The 19,649-nt window shown below is 46.6% G+C and overlaps 2 protein-coding genes across 3 annotated transcripts; one reads left to right on the top strand and one right to left on the bottom strand.

The window, feature by feature from the left end:
- Window positions 1-6,575: 6,575 nt before the first annotated feature.
- LOC123449799 lies at window positions 6,576-15,319 on the bottom strand. Of its 2 annotated transcripts, XM_045127130.1 has the most exons (5): window positions 14,830-15,319; window positions 14,115-14,743; window positions 13,831-14,037; window positions 13,686-13,755; window positions 6,576-6,717 (listed from the first exon to the last, which is right to left on the bottom strand). In XM_045127130.1, the coding sequence occupies exons 1-4, from the start codon at window positions 15,038-15,040 to the stop codon at window positions 13,711-13,713; spliced, it is 1,092 nt and encodes a 363-aa protein (XP_044983065.1). In that variant the 5' UTR covers window positions 15,041-15,319; the 3' UTR covers window positions 6,576-6,717; window positions 13,686-13,710. The 2 variants fall into 2 exon arrangements, with proteins under 2 accessions (XP_044983065.1, XP_044983066.1); XM_045127131.1 differs by lacking the exon at window positions 6,576-6,717 and having other exon boundaries at window positions 13,541-13,755.
- On the top strand, window positions 8,710-13,451 carry LOC123449798 (calcium-dependent protein kinase 7-like). The gene is made up of 8 exons (XM_045127129.1): window positions 8,710-9,294; window positions 9,390-10,244; window positions 10,708-10,851; window positions 10,934-11,086; window positions 11,186-11,301; window positions 11,761-11,928; window positions 12,251-12,475; window positions 12,970-13,451. Exons 2-8 carry the CDS (start codon window positions 9,539-9,541, stop codon window positions 13,102-13,104), a joined length of 1,647 nt encoding a protein of 548 aa, XP_044983064.1. The 5' UTR covers window positions 8,710-9,294; window positions 9,390-9,538; the 3' UTR covers window positions 13,105-13,451.
- Window positions 15,320-19,649: the final 4,330 nt, after the last annotated feature.

Here is a 19,649-nt window from a genome sequence, read left to right as displayed (position 1 = left end):
CAAAAACAACACCATGACAATTCTGCTCAAAACTGCGTCAATCCGGGTTAGTTCCATTCAAATCATGCAAATTGGAGTCCAAAACAAGGGCAAAATAGTTTGAAAAAGTAGATACGATGGAGACGTATCAAGCGGCGATAGATCAACCGGCTCGTGACCCTCGCCCAAGCTTAAGCAGTCGACTGCGGAGGCCCAGTTTCAGCCGGCCACCGGCAAGGACACCAAGAAGGTCCGTGTGGACCCGGCCGACCCCACCGGTAAGTCCGTTCTGGTGGGGGGCAGCCTCAGCGACAAATAGGAAAGCGAGCTCGTCGACTTCCTCCGTGAAAATCGGGGTATCTTTGCATGGTCCCCAAAGGTCATGCGAGAAGTCCCGAGGAAGTTCGTCGAACACTTTCTCCACGTAAGGTCGAATGCAAAACCAGTCAGGCAACCCCTGCACTGCTTCTTAGAGGAGAAGCGGAAAACCATCGGTGAAGAAGTTGCCCTGCTGTTAGCAGACGGCTTCATCATGGAAGTCTTCCACCTGGACTGGTTGTCGAACCTTGTCCAGGTGTTGAAGAAAAATAAGACTTAGCGCATGTGTATCGACTACACGAGCCTAAACAAGGCATGCCCCTAGGATCCATTTGCTCTGCCCCGTATCGATCAAGTGATCAATTCGAGGGCCAGCTACGAGATGTTGTCCTTTCTGGACGCCTATTCAGGCTACCACCAGATCAAGCTAAATCCAGTCGATCGGCTAAAGACAACTTTCATTACACCCTTCGGGGCGTTTTGCTACATTATGATGACGTTCGGGCTGAAAAATACCGGTGCCACATTCGAGCGCTGCATGCAGCGATGCCTCTATAGACAGCTTGGTCGCAATGTACACCTCTACGTAGACGATGTTGTGGTCAAAACCAAAGAAAGTTGCACCCTCCTCGACGATCTCAAAGAGACGTTCGCGAGTCTGCACAAGTTCAAGATCCGACTGAACCCAAAAAGTGCATGTTCTCTGGGAATTACGGATCTCTCGGAATTTAAGAAACTATGAAGGGTGAGAAACGTGGAACGCGAAACATAAGAGAATAGAGAGGGAGATCCATTCTCGGAGGGGCTCTGCTATTGCAACAAAAGACCTTCCAATGGCGCCAGAAATAGGCACGTTGTCGGGAAGTTATCTTGACGTGCTCCTCCGGGCAACGAGCGAGAAATAGGAGTGTTGCTTGATACTCCTCAGCAACGGCACCAGGAATCCTTCAGCTACGGCTACGCCTTAAGGGACTTCCTAGGCAAGTATGCAAAGGATTTCCCCCGTGGCCTTGGAGCCTTGCGTTGGTGTTCCCTCGAAGCAGAAAGAGTGATGTAGCACAACGACAGTAAGTATTTCCCTCAGTTTGAGAACCAAGGTATCAATCCGGCGGAAGAGTATCTCAAGATCTTGCACAAACACAAAACTTGCACCCAACGCTATGAAGGGGTTGTCAATCCCTTATAGATTGTTTGCCAAGTGAGAACTGAAAGTAACAAAGCAACAAAGCAAAGTAAAAGCAGAGGTGTAAACGATGGATGTGAATAGACCCGGGGGCCGTAGTGTTTACTAGTGGCTTCTTTCATAAAAGCAAGTAGACGGTGGGTGAACAAATTACTGTCGAGCAATTGATAGAACCGTGCAAAGTCGTGATGATATCTATGCAATGATTATTTCTATAGGCATCACGTCCGAAACAAGTAGACCGATACTTTCTGCATCTACTACTATTACTCCACACGTCGACCGCTATCCAGCATGCATCTAGTGTATTAAGTCCATAAGAACAGAGTAACGCCTTAAGCAAGATGACATGATGTAGAGGGATAATCTCAAACCAATGATAAAAACTCTATCTTTTTACCCTTGATGGCAACTACTTGATGTGTGCCTTGCTGCCCCTACTGTCACTGGGAAAGGTCACCACATGGTAGAACACAAAACCAAGAACTTCTCCCATTGCAAGAATCATAGATCTAGTTGGCTAAACAAAACCCAAGACTCGGAGAGACTTACAAGGATATCAAATCATGCATATAAGAAATCAGCAAAGACTCAAATATATATCATAGATAATCTAATCACAAATCCACAATTCATCGGATCTCGACAAACACACCGCCAAAGAAGGTTACATCGGATAGATCTCCATGAAGAACTTTGTATTGAAGATCCAAGAGAGAGAAGAAGCCATCTTTGCGGCGGCAGAAAAGTATTTTCGAGGCTCCCCTGATTTTTTGTTGAATATTTGGGAATATATAGGCCAAGGATCTAGGTCAGGGGGCGGCCACGGAGGCCACAAGCCCTCACACCGCCGCCTCCCCCTGGTGGCGGAGTGGGAGCTTGTGGGCTCCTTGGAGCCCACCTGGCTTGGCCCAGAGGCTCCCTGATCTTCTTCCGTTCGGAAAAAATCATTTCGGGGTTTTTATTCCGTTTGGACTCCGTTCCAAAATCAGATCTGAAAAGAGTCAAAAACACGGAAAAAACAGGAACTGACACTTGGCACTGAATTAATAAGTTAGTCCCAAAAAAGATATAAAAAGGTACATAAAACATCCAAAGAAGACAAGATAACATCGTGAAACCATAAAAAATTATAGATACGTTTGAGACGTATCAGACTCCTGCCCCTCTGCCGCCATGGAGGCCATGGACTAGAGAGGGAAGTCTCCTCCCATCTAGGGGGAGGACATGGAAGAAGAATAAGGAGGGGGCTCTCTCCCCCTCTCTCCCATGGCACCGAAGTGCCACTCGGGCAAGGAGCATGATGGTGATATACATCAACAATCTTATCGCCGTCAACACCAATTTCCTCCCCCTCTGTGCAGCGGTGTAACACCTCTTTTCCCGCTATAACTCTCTACTTAAACATGGTGCTCAACACTACATACTATTTTCTAATGATATGTGACTATCCTATGATGTTTGAGTAGATATGTTTTGTCCTACGGGTTAATTGTGATATGATATTATTGATATAAGTTGTGTGTTGATATGATACTGTCCTAAGGTGTCTTCCATGAGGCGTACGTGTGAAGGATACATGCCGCCGCACTTACGTGTGGGACGCGACTGTAAGCACGACGTGATGGACGCGTACATGCCGCCGCATATCCACCCTGCATTTGGACTGGATATGAGGAGCATCGGTCAACCGTGCATTTAAGCCGGTTCGTGGCGTTTGGATTGATCAGTTTTTTCTGACCGATCATTAACCGGGCCGCTCGCCCCGCTCGCCCGATCATTTGAGGAAGGTTTCATGGGACGTTCTTATTAAGGGATATGATCATGTGATTAATCTTTCGATTCTAGGAACAAGGCGTAAAAGCATCTAGAGCCGGACTTAACAAATATGACCCCTTAAATGTTCGCGGACGCGTCCGGGCACTTCAGTGACCGGGTGTCCATTTTCAGCCCTTATTTTTCCTTTGCATAGCCGCACTTCTCATATTTTTTTTCTATGTTCGATCACTTGCACTTGATTGATGGAAAAAATAGAGATAAATAAAATAATGAATAAAAAAAGAAAAAAAGTGATCCGGGATGGGGTCGCGTCCTACATAACAGACTGACCAGGTGTGTCTGAACGCGTCCGCGAGTCCTCATATCGTCCTTAGATTTGTGAAGGATATGACAGACGAGAGTCGGTCCAAACGTCTAGAAATAAAGTGTGATGTCCGATTAGATCAATATTTTTTATCCGAACATTGATTGGGAGGACATTTCACACGTTTAAAGAGGATAAGGGGTCCAGTTATAGATATTGCAACTTTCTTTTACTTTAGCACGAACCTAACATTTCTTTTTCCTAGAAAAAAGAGCCTTACCTTTCTAAGGCACCGCATGTACATCGTCCATTTGTATATCTCCATATCCGAACAAGTGCACACCTGCATACATCAACATCACGCACTATGCAGCCGCACCTTACAATAGACCAATCCATTACTCCAGAAGCTAATTCGTGGGTACCGTTCGGTACCCACCTAATTCCCCTATCGTTTTTGTGTAATGGTGAGTTCCGAATAAAAATAAAAATAAAAGTGTGTGTTAGTTCTTCGATCTTGGCGTTGTATTTCGCCATGCGGCTTTTGTGGCTGTAGTGGCGGTGGTGGGCGGCGGCTGCGACCGGGGATGGTGCGTGTCTAGTTGCGGTGGATCATCGGATCCCGTGGTCCAAGTGAGGTCGGCCTTGACATGTGGTGGTTGATGGACGACGATCGGTGGCTGCAGGTTGTCATCTTCGGGAGAAATCCTTGATCCGGTCTTCTTCGAAGCATGTGACCGCAGCTCCTTCAGGTGTCGTGATTTTTTTTGTAAGTGTCATCGTGAAGGTGTGCACCTCCTTCTCCCCATGGATTTGGCTTCGAAGGAAAACCTTAGATCGGCTGCATCAGGCGTGGAAGACGTCTTCGCGTCTTTCTTATCTTTGGGGCATCATCTTGGAACCGGTTATGGCTGGAAGACCAGTGGATGGCGGCATCTTTGTTGCGTGGTTTGATGAAGTGGGGTGTTGGTTTTTTGTTTGACAACGATGATCACGTCGAGAGGAGCTTGGGTCGTGGCATGGGCTTCGGTAGTCGGTTCTTCCCGACGTGTCCGAGATGCTCTTCCGTGGTTGCTTGATTGTTTTGAAGTCGGAGTTGCATTCGAGAGTCCAGGTGATGACTATGACATGCACTTGATGGTCATTTGCAGAGGGCATGTTCAATGCAAGCCTTGCATCTTTTCCTTACGATGTTCGCCGCTAAAGTTAGAGCTATCAGTTGCTTACGTGTGTGGTCATTCTTTGTCATGTGTCGCCGTGGTTTCTATTGCTGTTTGCAGGTTGGCTTCGACAATGGAGCTCTATAATGAAGCCGAAGTCGTCCGTTTGAGACAACCGGTGATGACTTGTGACTCCTCGGCGGATGTTTTTTTCTTTGCAATTCTGTGTTTCTTATCGGAGGCCAGGTTGACCTGTGGTGTTCATATGAAGAGTTGAGTTGTATCACTTTTAGCCTGATATTTTATCAGTTAATCCAATAATTTTCTTAATGCAAATGACTGCTCTTTTGCGTCGTTTCAAAACAAAAAAAATTGTGCAATAGTGATGTATGGTTATTTCCAGAAACGACCCCCAACAAATGCGGTGCGCCGTGCGTTCTGTCACGTCACGTCCTATCGAGTCGATCTCGCGGTCGCTGTGTTGTGGGTTCAGATCGGCCTGTCACCGCGGGCGCTAGTCCGCGGCCTTTCGGGTCCAGCAGGCCGTCGGTCGCGATCGACGGATGGCTTGTGGAAAGCCGGCAGCGGAGCGACCCTTTAGTCCGACCCGATCGTGCTCCGACGGCGACGGCGGCCTAACCATATGCCTACTCCTGCTCTCACATTACCGTGTTGGACGCTGCACGTAGGTCACGGTGAACATAGGCCTAACCATCCTTCACGGAAAGCCAATGGCGCAGCGCATTGCGACGGCTGTACACCACCAGACCAGCCCATGTGGCCGCCGTGTGCGTGGCTCCGCCGCTCTGTCCCCCTCCGCTCGAGTCCGGCCGGCGCATGTGGCCGTCGCGACTCGCGAGGGCTTCAGGCAGTACAGTACGTGTCCAGCAAGCTGAAAACGCACCTCGCCTCGTGTGCGTCCCAAGGGCGACCGGCAATAGGTTGACTTGGAACACGCGACATCACACACGTGTCGTACATTCGTGCTTTTTTATTTTATTTTATTTAACACAGTATAGACCCAATGACTCATATACACACGCATATATTCACCTCTAGGAACGCATACATGTACATTCTATTTTTATGAGCATCTTCGAAAGATTGAGCCGGCATATCATAATTTACGAAATGAAGGTAGACACTTCATCGTCAATGAAAAGGTTTATCTCACTGAATGCGCATCATCCAAGATCCTGAATAAATACAAAAATAAATGTGAACAAGTCCCTCTAGCCATCTAAGCACAGATTAATTCGCTCGTACATTCGTGCTAATCCCATCCATTTCCATGGTTTTTCTCAATATTACAAAATTGGATCAAACTTATTGATAGAATAGTTCTGCATCTCCAATACCAAACACATGCACACACATACATCCAAGGAAATAGCTTCGTATTTGTAAATGTTGTAGATATCGAGAGTTTTCTTTATATAAAGTTATTTGTCAAAGTTTAAAAAGTTGCTCCAGGTTAGGATTTCCTTTTCCCGCTCCCGATTGTGACGGCTAGAGCACTCATCCCTTCCAAACTTCATTGACGAGTCCGTGGATCCACCTCTCCTCTGTGTGCCGGTTCCAGTGTAGTTTGAGTTATTTTTTTGTAACACGATGCTTGGACGAGTGACGACACTTCATCTTCAGACGAGTCTTCTGGACTCCGATTCCTATCGAGTCGTTCATCGGGATGGAGTCGACGGAGCTTCGGCATAGATCCACCTCTAAACAGAGTTGGCGCATAAATGATATATTATTTATTTTGCGAAAAAACTTTTGATATATTCATTTTTAATGATGACAGTACAATGAACATCATAAATAATAAAAATTACATCCAGATTCATAGGCCATTGTCAACGCCCCTTCCTTGCGGAAGCCGACAAAACTTCTTGTAGTAGATAGTCTATAAGTCTTCGTGTTAAGGCCTTATAGAAACAACGCACCAGAATAACAACCGCCATCCATGAAGAGCAGCGTATACCAGAAGGATCCACCTAAAAACACACAAACAATGACGAACATCAACCAGGTCCGAACAAATCCACCAGGACAGATATGTTGGAGACATACCGTTACACGTCCACCGACGATGCTAGACGCACCACTGAAACGGGGCTAGGCAGAAAAAACTTCATTTCATCTTTAGAAAGACACTGACGTCTCACCTTTTTATTAGGACACAAATCCTAACTATACTCCAAAAAACATGTAAAAACACAGCCCTCCTACGAGCAAAGGCTAGGATCCACCGGGACCCATGGTTCTGGCCACCGAAGACAAGGCAGATCGCCGGAGCTATGCGGCGGAAGGTAAAGGAACCATAGCATTTTAGAGGAGACTTTGTATGGCTCTGTAGCAGCCGTTTTGCTTTCTTGAACTAAATATTGTTAAATAGAGTAGTTTTATTCAAAGCAGTGGTCATTATAATTTACAGGCGAGAAGTGCCTAAAAATACTTGTTGTACTTGTCAACCACGGTAAGACAACTCTCTAAACAAAAGAAAAAATCATGGAATAAATCTTTTCCATGTGTGAAAAAAGTCATGGAATAATCCGTGCTCTGATATTCTGGCTTATCCAAACAAATCATCTCATATTCTTGTTTGACACCTGTAATCCAATTCCAAAAGCCATACACACATCTAATTCCCGCATAGTGGAATGGTTCCCTCCAAAACGGGGAAGGAGAAGTTTGAGACAAAGCATACAACTACCAGTATTCCAAGGCAAGCACTAATCCATCGGGTACTACAATCTGCTAGGAATGCTTCTAACCCCGAGCTCAAATGCACCTACTGTAACAGTAAAATTGAAAAATAAAATAAAAATAAAAACTTCCGGGCTTTTTCTGCAACAAACTTTAAGAAATGTTTGAAGTTCATGCAAAGTTTCATCACGAAATCAAATTAGAGTAAGTAATGGGAAAAAAATAAAAACAAAAATCCAAAATGCGTTTGAAAGTAACATTTTCGGAGCATTGATTTTCTTTAACACGCCTTGCACCAGTGTGATTCCGTGGTGAATTTTGGCATGCACTCCAGACATTCTCTAAAATTTGTTCTATTTTTTATTTATATTTTTAAATTTACTGTTCATCCAGTTGCATTTGAGCTCGAGATTAGAAACTCCACGTACAATCCACCACCGTAGTTTCCCCGGTTTCCAAACGGGAAGACACGGAATAACCTTCCCTCCGATATATTCTGGCTTATCCAAACAAATCATCTGATATTCTCGCCAGACACCTGTAATCCAATTCCAAAAGCCATAAACACTCATGGTTCCAGCACGGTAGAAATGTTGCGTCCAAAAATGGGGAAACAGAGGCTTGAGCCAAAGCAGACAACTGGTAGCAGCTCCAACACAACACTCCAAACCAAGCACAGCTCAACTCTGACCTTTCCGTGCAAACATAAAACAAAGCGCTCTCGGCGGAGGAGCAGCGAGACACGCTAACTTTTGGTAAAGAAAGAAGCCAGACCGAACAAAAACACCCGTATATATATACACCCTTCGTCTAAAATAAATGTCTTAAGCTTAGTATAACTTTATACTAAAGCTAGTATAAGGTTAAGATAGTTATTTTAGGACAGAAAAAGTATATTCTAGAAAGAGCAGAAATCCAAGGAGGAGAAGATCACCGTTCGTGACACGTGACGCGACGGAGCCCGCCGTCTCATGCCGCCAAAGGCCAAACACTTTTTAGCACCCCCGGTTTCTGCCTTTCTTTTTTCCTTCTTGCTTGGCAAAGCCCCTGGTTTATGCTGGCGTAAAAAAAAGTCCTGGACCGTGACCGCGGAATTCCAAAAAGGAAAATCAAAAATTGACCACGAAATCCAGAGAGAAAAAAAAACGACTTGCGAAATTCCAGAAAGGAAAAAAATACATACATTTTGACTGCGAAATTCCGCGGAGGGTCGCACCTACCCCCGTCCACTGCGGGGGCTATAAATCGCGGCCCTCCCCCGCCGGCCTTCCTCTTCTCTCCTCTCTGCATATTTTTTTTCCTCCCATCCGTTTTGCGCATTGGCCCCTCGGGAACACGGGAATCCGTGCCAGGCCCCCTCGTCCGATCCTCCGCAGTGCAGTCCAGCTCGCCGCCGCCCGTCTCGTCCCCGTGCGCGCCCCGGCCCCGGTTTAGCGTGCGTCCGGCGGGGATTTCGTGCTCCGCGGGCCAGATTCGCCGTCGTGCGGCCAGCCGTCCCTCGTCGGTATCCGCCGATCCGTGGCCCGGTCCAGCGGTTTGCGTCCGCGGGGTTTGGGCCGGTGCCAGGTGTGCGGCATTGGAGGCCCTCGGCGTGGGGATCTCCTGCCGGAGGGAGCTTTGCGGGGGGCAAAAAGCTGCCTTCGGGAGGAGCTCTTCCGGCTCCGAGGGTTTGGTTTGGTGTGCCGGGGGCGGCGGAGGCCTCGTGTTTCCCGTGTGGGGTTTGGTTGGATTTCGTGTAGTGCGGGAGCAGAGAAGCTTGGCCTATTTAGCGCGCCAGGCCCCGTGGTGGAAGGCCTCGCACCACCGGAGATCTCCTCGCCGAGAGGAGAGACGCCTTCCCAAGGGAATTCCTGCCGGCCCCCAAGGTTTCTGCCTCCTCCTCCCTTGGTTGATTCGAGGCCTGCTCTGGTTTTCATGCCGTCCTGGGTTGCTGACCAAGTTTCTTGTTGTGTAATGTCAGGTTCTGGATTTCCTCCTCGGCGAGAAATCCTTGCAGTTCTCCAGGTTTGCAACTAGTGTTCTTTTGCTATTTAAGGACTCGGCAATTGTGTGTGTGTGAGAGAGAGAGAGACTGGGAACTTTCAGCCTGCAGAGGGTGGTGTTGTTGGGATGGGTAATCAGAATGGGACCCCCGGGAACGACTACTACGGCCGGTTCCCCAGGGAGCATCCTGCTTCCAGGTATGCCGATGGGATTGAAGAGGATAGCTACTCGGACTTGAAGAAGTCTGACAAGCCCTGGCCCGATGCTGACTCGTTCAAGCCCACCGCCGCTGGTATTCTCAGGCAAGGGTTGGATCCGACATCCATCTCTGTACTCGGGCGCAAGACGGCGGACCTCAGGGAGCACTATATCCTTGGCCGGAAGCTTGGCCAGGGCCAGTTTGGGACGACGTACCTCTGCACCGAGATAAGTACAGGGTGCGACTTTGCTTGCAAGACCATCCTCAAGCGCAAGCTCATCACCAGAGTGGATGTCGAGGATGTGCGCCGTGAGATCCAGATAATGCACCATTTGTCGGGGCACAAGAACGTTGTCTCCATCAAGGATGTCTATGAAGACGTGCAGGCGGTCCACATTGTGATGGAGCTCTTGCCTGGCGGGGAGCTCTTTGACCGGATTCAGGGGAACGGGCGTTACAGTGAGATGAAGGCTGCAGAGATTACAAGAATTGTTGTTAGCATTGTGGCCATGTGCCATTCACTTGGTGTGATGCACCGCGATCTCAAGCCGGAAAATTTCCTCCTCCTTGACAAAGATGATGACCTGTCCATAAAAGCAATTGATTTTGGCCTATCCGTCTACTTCAAGCCAGGTATGGTACTGAATTTCGATGCATGTATAGGGATATATTTTTAAGCAACAAATAAATACCATACTGTTTTTGTGCCTATTTTGCTGTATAATATTTTGTTGACACTGAAATGTGGTCACATTTAGTTACATCCTGCTGTACCCGTAACGATCATCATATGAGCCATCACTTCAACATTCAAACTAGTACGGAGTATATAACAATATAACATCATGACATGAATGTTGACTAACACATCAGGAGTTGGTATATCTTGTCGATTCAACAACACACATGAATATTAGCTTATCATTGCTGCTTATTACGAGGATGATGCAAATTGAATATGTAATTCTGTTTCTACCTCATTCATATTCACATGTATCTGCATTATATGTACCCAACCCGTGTGTGAAGTGTTTGTTGTTATTTTCTGAATAAGTTATTGTTTTTCTTTATTAACTTTGCTAATTTACCAATTCAGGCCAGGTTTTCAGTGAGCTAGTAGGCAGCCCGTTCTATGTTGCCCCTGAGGTATTGCACAAACGCTATGGGCCAGAGTCCGATGTGTGGTCAGCTGGAGTGATACTCTATGTATTGCTAAGTGGGGTTCCACCATTTTGGGCAGGTGATTTCTTTAAATTCTGGTGTTAAACTTGAGTATACTGTCTTCCTGGAATTGCTAAAACGATCAATATTTACTTTATCAGATACACAGAAAGGCATATTTGATGCAGTTCTGAAGGGGCACCTTGATTTGGAATCAGACCCCTGGCCTAAGATATCTGACAGTGCAAAGGACCTTATAAGAAAGATGCTTTGCAATTGCCCTTCAGAGCGTTTGAAAGCCCATGAAGTGCTACGTAAGTATATTTTATCTATTTCTTCACCCTTGCAAATTGTTTTAGTAGTCACGAACATTTTCCTTTTGTACTTGTTTACCAATTATATGTTAATGCCAGGGCATCCCTGGATCTGCGAAAATGGGCCGGCCACTGACGGAGTTTTGGATCCTAGTGTCATCTCTCGGCTCAAACGGTTCTCTGCAATGAACAATCTACAGAAATTGGCTCTGAGAGTGAGTTTTCTCTGCAAATATTTTCCATTTCACATCTTTTGATCTTTACGAGTGTAATAGTTGAAATTTTGGTAGAATATTAACTTTATGTAGTATAATGGTCTCATGGATCATGGCTCTGTTTTGTTTGGATTTTCCTATAATATGTTAGTTTATGGCACATGCATAGTTTCTGTGAATCACCGAATCATCAACTGACATTACAGTTCATATGAAGAGCATGCCATTGGTCATGAATGGACTCTATTGCTGCCATGCGAGCAAGTTCATTTGATCTGCTGCTTTAGTCTCATCACCTGAATTTCTTGCTGCGGAAAGGGGATATGCTTTTGTTTTTGGCATTCAACTGTGTGGGTTAGGCACCATGCTGGAATTTAATTTGTTTCACTATATCCTACATCTATCAATTTTGTAAACAGCACGACCCTGTTTCTTCTGTGACACTTTATATGCTTCCAGGTGATAGCTGAGCGTCTTTCAGAAGAGGAGATTGCTGGATTAAGAGAATTATTCAAGACAGTGGACATAAAAAATAGTGGTGTGATCACTTTTGGTGAGCTAAGAAAAGGTTTAACAAGATATGGCAACGGATTGGTGGATACCGAGATTTGTGATATAATGGAAGCGGTAAGTGTGTGCTTCTGATTATTACAAAGGCTCGTCCATATGTGTGGAATGTGTAAATGTTTTCCTGCTTCAAACACTGTTTAGCAACCACACACTATTCTTCAATTCCTATGTGATTCTGGGATATCCCCTGTTGTAAAATACCTAGGCAATAGATATCATTGCTGTGATTACATATGACATTCTTTTTGCTGAAAAATGCCTAAGCTGTACACATATGGTATTGCAGTAATAATATATAGACATGCATTTCTTGATTTGTTGGTAGGATATTGTCTGCATTGCTGTCCTACTTCATCTAATCTTCCTGAACTTTTTTCAGGCTGATACAGACACCGATGTAACCATAAATTACGAAGAATTTATTGCTGCAACCATGCCTTTAAACAAGATAGAGCGGGAAGAGCACCTGAAGGCAGCTTTTACATATTTTGACAAAGATGGCAGTGGCTATATCACAGTCGACAAGCTTCAACTAGCCTGTGCAGAATATAACATGGAGGGCACTCTCCTTGAAGAGATTATTTCAGAAGCCGATCAGAACAATGTAAGTCTATTATCCCACTCTAAACTATCACGGCCAAATAGTGGTAGGTATATTTTGTCAATTTACACATGAATACTGTATAGTGTTTTGGGACCTGCATCTTTGATACCTACTGCAGAGGGTCTTGATTCTAAGAGCCATTTAACTTGTGAAACTGTACCTTTGTCATTGGTGGCATTGGGTATCTACCACCAGTTACGCCTAATACCCAGTGTCTCAGCAGCTAAAAAAGAAAAATCTTTATAGGAACAGCACGAAACACATAGATCTCGGATTACACACAAATTTTGTTATCTGCATAATGTTGCAAAAATAAATAAATAGTGATATTAACTCGTTACTGTGTAAAAATCAACTTTGTACTAGTGATCTTAGCTGGATAATACTGTGAGAAAAATCTAGTGTTATTTTCTTCAGCATGACCTACAGCACCGCTGATTTGCTTGTCAAAAACCAGCTGAATCTAATGAATGGGTATTATCTTTGTTTTTCAGGACGGCCAAATTGATTATGCCGAATTTGTAGCCATGATGCAAGGCAACGCCAACGGTGGCAATATTGGACTTGGGCGTCCAACTATGGAGACCAGTCTGAATGTGACCTTGAGAGATGCAGCTCAAGTACATTAATGCACAGATTTTGTTCTCTTCTCTATGCCATTATGTTCACAGCCCAAATTGGGCCGTGGGCATGTACTTCCGAAGTGCGGGAAGAGAACAAGTCATTCTTTCTGTGGCATTTATCGAAAAAATAAGCTGGGCTAGCTAGTAGTACAGTCATTGTGAGAGACAGCGTCGTGGGTTACATATATATAGTAAGTAGTTGTGTCCTGGTTCATATGGCTGCAAGACTGGCTGTTATCCAGCAGGTGGAAGTAAGAGGGGGCGTGCGTCCAGTTCGTTTGTTCTTTGTGTTATCAGTTGTGTACTTATGTCTAATGAAAAACCTATCTTAATGAGATGCCATATTCCCCAAATTTCATCTTCTTACTGTTATAATTTTTAAAACTATATGAATCTATCTGCACAGATCATCATCCCTTGGTAAACCAGAAGAACAACACTAGGCAGGCAAACCAGCTCATGATTTGCAGAGACAATTTTGTTTAGTAGAGGACAGATTTACAGTATCAGTATGGCTATTCTAGATGTGTAAGTAGAGTATATTTTTCTTCACATTCTATACATTCTATGTAAATATCTGATGAAACCTGAAGGAGTCCTGTCTGGCTCAGTTCAGGTGGCCTCCGACACCCGGGTCTCCTGGGCGGCAGCTATCTCCTGCGCACGAGCGAGGCAGCACCGTAAGTAAGAAATTTAATTTCCGGAGAATGGCAGCAAAGCCGCAATATTTACCTTGACGTCTCCGTCCCTGGAGAGGACGCACGTCGACGTGACCGCGCTGCCGTGGCCCAGCAGCCACCCGACCTCGCACACCACGTCGCCGTCGCCGCTCACCTTGAGCGAGCTCCACAGCTGCTTTGGCAGCAGCGTCACGCCGCCGGCGCCGTCCCTCGCCGTCCTCCGCGGCTCGTGGTCCGGCTCCAGCCCCGCCAACTTGCCCTGCATCACATCGGACATGTCACGCACTGACATCTTGGACGGACTGTGCGGGGTACGTGCAGGAGGAGGACGCTCACCGTGACGGGGTCCAGCGCGCCGGAGGACCTGGAGGTGCTCTCCCACTGCCCCGCCACTGCCGACGCGGCGAGCCTCTCCCCGGCGGCGAAGGCGGACTCGCGGAGCGCGCAGCCGCCGAGCTGGTCGCCGTTGCGGTACGGGCCGTACCACTGCTCGGAGAAGACCTTGAGGCCGCGCAGCCGGGCGGCGTCCTTGGCGAGCGCCACCGTCTGCACCAGCCTGACCCGCACCTCGGCGTTGTCCGGGTGGCAGATGCAGTGCTCCACCTCCAGCACGGCCGCCGGGCCCTTGGGCCACGTGGCCACGTAGGAGCCCCCCTCGCCGGCGTAGGCGAAGGCGGTGGCGGAGGAGGCGTGGCGCTGGTGCGAGGTGTGCACGGTGGCGGCGTCGGCCTCGCAGCCGACGGTGGGGAGGAGGCGGACGAGGCGGTAGTGGAGCGCGCCCGGCGCGGCCGGGTCGGCCAGCGTGGGGCACTGCGTCTGCCAGTCCAACACCTGCACCCCCCACTCGCGGTACGCGTCCGGGACCACGTTCGCCGGCAGCTCCACCGGCTCGCCGGCCACCGTGAAGTCCGCGCCGAAGCCGTCCCACTCGCCCGACACCCGCGCCGCGAACTCCGCCCACTTATCTGCGCACGCACCCACGTACCAAGTCTCAGTGTCAGTCAAAAGACATGAGCTAGTTCATGGTGGTGGCTGGCAAGTGGCAACTGACCTGAATGCGTGCCGGCGTCCGGGTCGTCGGTGGCTGCGGTGGTTGGGGTGACGGGCGAGATGGCGCGCGGTGCCGATCTGGCGGACGACGAGGACCTGGTGTTGGTGGTCCGTGGCCGAAGCAGCAGAGGCGACGGCGGGAGAAGCGCGCGTTGGTGGTTGGCGCTGGCGCTGGGGACGGGCGCCAGGCGTTGCGTCGACAGGGGATGCATCCGGTCCGGTCCTTTTTCCCGTCACTTGGCCGTTAATCTTCGGCTGGGCTGGTCCTTCCCCGTGACCCGGGCGATCCAGTTGCACATGGCCGATCGAGTTGCTCCGGTGAAGTGGATAAAAAACGTGTGGGCGTCGTTGGGATCAGGGACCTCGTTCGTGGCCACGCCCGCCTGGGCCGCGAGCCACTCGTTCACATCTTGTTCCATGGTTCATGGCTCAGCATGAAAACGATCCAAGATTCTTACTTACTCTTTTTTTTTTTTGCGGGATAAGATTCTTACTTTCTTGACCACAACAGCAGATCAAATATCCGCTACACAAACCCATTTTTTTTAACAGAGAGAGAGGAATTTTGGGGGGCCAAATTTTTTTTTACGATTTTGTTTTGCTTATTGAATGCTCAAATTGAAAAAGTACTCCTACTTTGAATACTAAAATTGGAGAGCACTATGCAGAAATCTAGGAGCCCCCTCCATCATCCACGTCGTCGTCCCCGTCACCGACGGACGCGGCTCGTCTGCAGTGCCTTCAGGCACGGCAGAACTGCAGTACATGTACAAATCAACCATTCATTCACTTTCCATCCCATCCAACGGACTTCTGCTACTCGTCAACAAACGACCCTGAATTAGCGAGAGCTGCTAATAAACTAGCGCCAAAATCACGTCTTTCGTCTGGCCTTCTCGCGTCAAAACTTGTTGCGTCGTGTACCAGGGTGAGGTGCTCATGGCCGTGTAGAACCAAGTTCCTGCCAAGTTGTTGCTGCCGCTACCCCATCGCCCGTCGCAGTCGCCGTCGGCGAGTATTCCGTGATGTTGACGACACCGGCGGCGACGTGTCCCTTCCAAGCGTCGTCAGTCCGTCCTCAAACCCCTTTTATCAAGCTCGCGCGAGCCGCGCTGCCAAGATACAAACTACCGCGGCATGATGATTTTGTTGCGCCACCATCACATTGAGTCATTGACAGAACACCGTGCAAATACGTTACAGAATCCCACGAGTGTTGAACTCTGGCCGCCGGTGCTCCTCACCAAAAACGGTCCTGAATTGTTCAACGTACTTGCTTGTTTCTCTGTACTCTGTAGTCTGAAGTGCCCCACATGCCAAGCACCTAAAAATGTTCGTCAGTCCGTCCTCAAACCCCTTTTATCAAGCTCGCGCGAGCCGCGCTGCCAAGATACAAACTACCGCGACATGATGATTTTGTTGCGCCACCATCACATTGAGTCATTGACAGAACACCGTGCAAATAAGTTACAGAATCCCACGAGTGTTGAACTCTGGCCGCCGGTGCTCCTCACCAAAAACGGTCCTGAATTGTTCAACGTACTTGCTTGTTTCTCTGTACTCTGTAGTCTGAAGTGCCCCACATGCCAAGCACCTAAAAATGCATTTAACTCTGTAGGTACATGCCAAGCACCAAAAATTGCAGGTAACTAAAACTCAAGTGTTACTGCAATATTGGCACTGAATCATCCAAGCAATGTAAATCAAATAATTTTGCAATTGTGAGCAATGAAACTCAAGTATAACATAGTAATATTACTGCTTATATAAACCCCCCAAATACAATAACACTGAGAAGCCATATTACATGAGAGCACTTTCTTTAGTTATCAAAAGAAGTCGTTGCGGCAAAGGGCTTCAATGTCTTCTACTCTAGAAGTCTGCATTACAAAAAATAGTTTTATCGCAATGTACAACTGCATTATTGAACATACTAGTAGAACACAATTTTAGATCACACTTACCGTCAACAAATCGGTAAAACTAGTTGCAATATAATTATCTGTGAAACAATTACTCCCGGTAACATTATGATTGCTCCAATAATTATTTTTTTCTATGGAGTGGGATTGTGATGGTCCCATCTCATCTTCTCTTTGCTGAGACCAAAGATAACAGAAAGTTTCAATGAAGTCTTAGTTTATATTTTAATTAACAACAAACTTGTAATATATAAAGAACATACCTTAGGTAATTTATTTGCTCTCCTAACTTCACTTTGTCCTTTCTTTGGAGCCCCTTTCTTCTTGTTCTTATGTTGCTTGTCAATCCAGCTCAACTTTCTCTTTCTAGTTTTTTTCTTAGGGGATTTTTTCTTTAGGCGTGCAACAGCTAAGTGCTCATTTGATTCTTCATGTACCACCTGGGTAGAACATCCCTCCATGTTGTTACTTTGATGGGCATTTTTCATTCGACCTAGAAATTCCTTAGTAAGGCTATCAAGTGCACTTTCAAGCAGAATACAACATTCTTCAGAGGGAGCTACTTGGGTGGCCAAATTCATAAACTTGCGATTGAGAGATTTGTAGCGCCGATCAATATCAAACATTGGGTTGTCATGAACATTTCTCCCACTTCTGTCCTGAATAGTTCCACAACGTGCTTCTCTAGTCCATCTCTTCAGAATATAATGTTCAGGCAATAGCTTGATGTTCATCAGATCAAGAACTTTTATAGCATGGGCACACAATATACCAATTCTCTCAAACTGGCCACAACTGCAGGAAGTTGTTTGTTCAAAAGGATCCCCAATAACTTTGCATTCATCTTCGGAACTGATTGTTATGGCAAATTCATATCCCACATCCAATTGTTTCGTGAATGATGCAATGGATCTCTCAAATTCTGTTTGAAAACTTTCAAATATGATAGGAGTGTAAACCTTGCTTGCTTGGACCAACATGGGAATATTCATTTTGACCCTAGGTAATAGCTCCCTAGACTCATACTCTGAATTCAACTCAGCATCACGTTTCACTTGCACGGCCCTTTCAAAATGTTTGAAAAAACGAAGAATATCAAGATCTGCTTTTAAGTGGTTCTTGAGGTCATTATTTAGGCTCTCACTTAGTTGTGTGCTTCGCATTCCCAAGGTGAAAGCATCCATCATAAAACATTCAGCCCACTTCTCTTTTACCTTATAGATGCTATCAAGCCAAGTTTGTTTTTCTATTTTACCTCGCATGGTGTCAAAAGCTTCCTCAAATGTATCCTTGTCCCGGTACTCATACATGCAAGCACTGAAGTCTGCAAGAATATGTGGTTCATCGTCCTCCTCACCCCCCTCCGCTTGAACCTCCTCCTGCGCCTCATCCTCCTCCTCCTCCTTCTTATGAGAAGATAAATGTTTAATGGCATTCTGCATTATGTGAAAACTGCATAAACCATGTCGTGCCATAAGAAACACATCCTCAACCGCATTTCCCATCGCAACATCTTGATCTGTATATATAGTTCTTGGATGCTTCTGATTATGTGTAACCAGAAAAGTTTCAAATAGCCATTTGAAAGCCTCATATGCTTCACTATATAAAAGGCAGGCACCAAATATAACAGTTTGTCTGAATTGATTGAACCCAACGAATACACCAAATGGCCTAAGTTCCTTGTTGGTTCCAAATGTTGTGTCAAAAGTAACCACATCACCAAAATGAGCATAATCAATTAACATTTTTGCATCAGCCCAAAATATATTTGTGATCTGTTCTTCATTGTCCAGCTGTACGACATATTGGAATGATGGGTTTTGGGCGACTTTATCCTGAAAGTATTTCAACATACTCCCAGCTTCACCATACATTAGTTCCCTTTGACGCTTAGTACGTAGGTAGTTTTTATGATCCCTGCGTATATAGCCAAGAACAGATGGTCCGCCAACTCGACGACTAGCACACTCATATGCAGCTTTTGGCCCAATACCGGAATCGTCGGCAATTTCAATCTCAAAAGCTTGAATTTCAGATATCTTTCGTTGTGATGGCAGAAAGTGGCATGTTTCTTGTAACTGCATAATGTGATTGTGCTCTAGAACTAGATCAGTCACTTCATAATTTCCCTCTTCTCTATTTATTGTGAGACCTATACGAGCTAGACAACCGGTTCTAATCTCAGCTCGAGGTTCCTTAATATGCTTATCTCTTTTGTCTTTTCCTCGATGACCTTCCTTGCGGCAAACAAATCTACACGACGTGATTGTCCGATCAAACTTACTTGGATTGAGGTATCGCTTTCTAGTACCAAATCCAACTTTGCCCCCATAAGCAACCCAGAATGTCCATGCTTCATCAACTGTGCCGAATTTCATGCCCATCTGTGGTACCCAACTTGGGATGGGACTTGTGTTGGGGAACGTCGCATGGGAAACAAAAATTTTCCTACGCGCACGAAGACCTATCATGGTGATGTCCATCTACGAGAGGGGATGAGTGATCTACATACCCTCGTAGATCGTACAGCAGAAGCGTTAGAGAACGCGGTTGATGTAGTGGAACGTCCTCACGTCCCTCGATCCGCCCCGCGAACAATCCCGCGATCAGTCCCACGATCTAGTACCGAACGGACGGCACCTCCGCGTTCAGCACACGTACAACTCGACGATGATCTCGGCCTTCTTGATCCAGCAAGAGAGACGGAGAGGTAGAAGAGTTCTCCGGCAGCGTGACGGCGCTCCGGAGGTTGGTGATGATCTTGTCTCAGCAGGGCTCCGCCCGAGCTCCGCAGAAACACGATCTAGAGGAAAAACTATGGAGGTATGTGGTCGGGCAGCCGTGAGAAAGTCGTCTCAAATCAGCCCTAAAACCTCCGTATATATAGGTGGGAGGG

Source organism: Hordeum vulgare, chromosome 4H (genome assembly GCF_904849725.1).
Source record: "Hordeum vulgare subsp. vulgare chromosome 4H, MorexV3_pseudomolecules_assembly, whole genome shotgun sequence".
Taxonomy (NCBI): Eukaryota; Viridiplantae; Streptophyta; class Magnoliopsida; order Poales; family Poaceae; genus Hordeum; species Hordeum vulgare.
This window is presented reverse-complemented; position numbering and strand designations above follow the sequence as displayed.

Coding starts and splice junctions, on each gene's coding strand:
- LOC123449798 (XM_045127129.1), top strand. CDS start 9,539: ATGGGTAATCAGAATGGGACCCCCGGGAACGACTACTACGGCCGGTTC. Junction 11,302..11,760: donor TACAGAAATTGGCTCTGAGA/GTGAGTTTTCTC, acceptor ATATGCTTCCAG/GTGATAGCTGAGCGTCTTTC. Junction 11,929..12,250: donor TTTGTGATATAATGGAAGCG/GTAAGTGTGTGC, acceptor AACTTTTTTCAG/GCTGATACAGACACCGATGT.
- LOC123449799 (XM_045127130.1), bottom strand. CDS start 15,040: ATGCATCCCCTGTCGACGCAACGCCTGGCGCCCGTCCCCAGCGCCAGC. Junction 14,038..14,114: donor GCGCGCTGGACCCCGTCACG/GTGAGCGTCCTC, acceptor GATGTGATGCAG/GGCAAGTTGGCGGGGCTGGA. Junction 13,756..13,830: donor CCAGGGACGGAGACGTCAAG/GTAAATATTGCG, acceptor GCTCGTGCGCAG/GAGATAGCTGCCGCCCAGGA.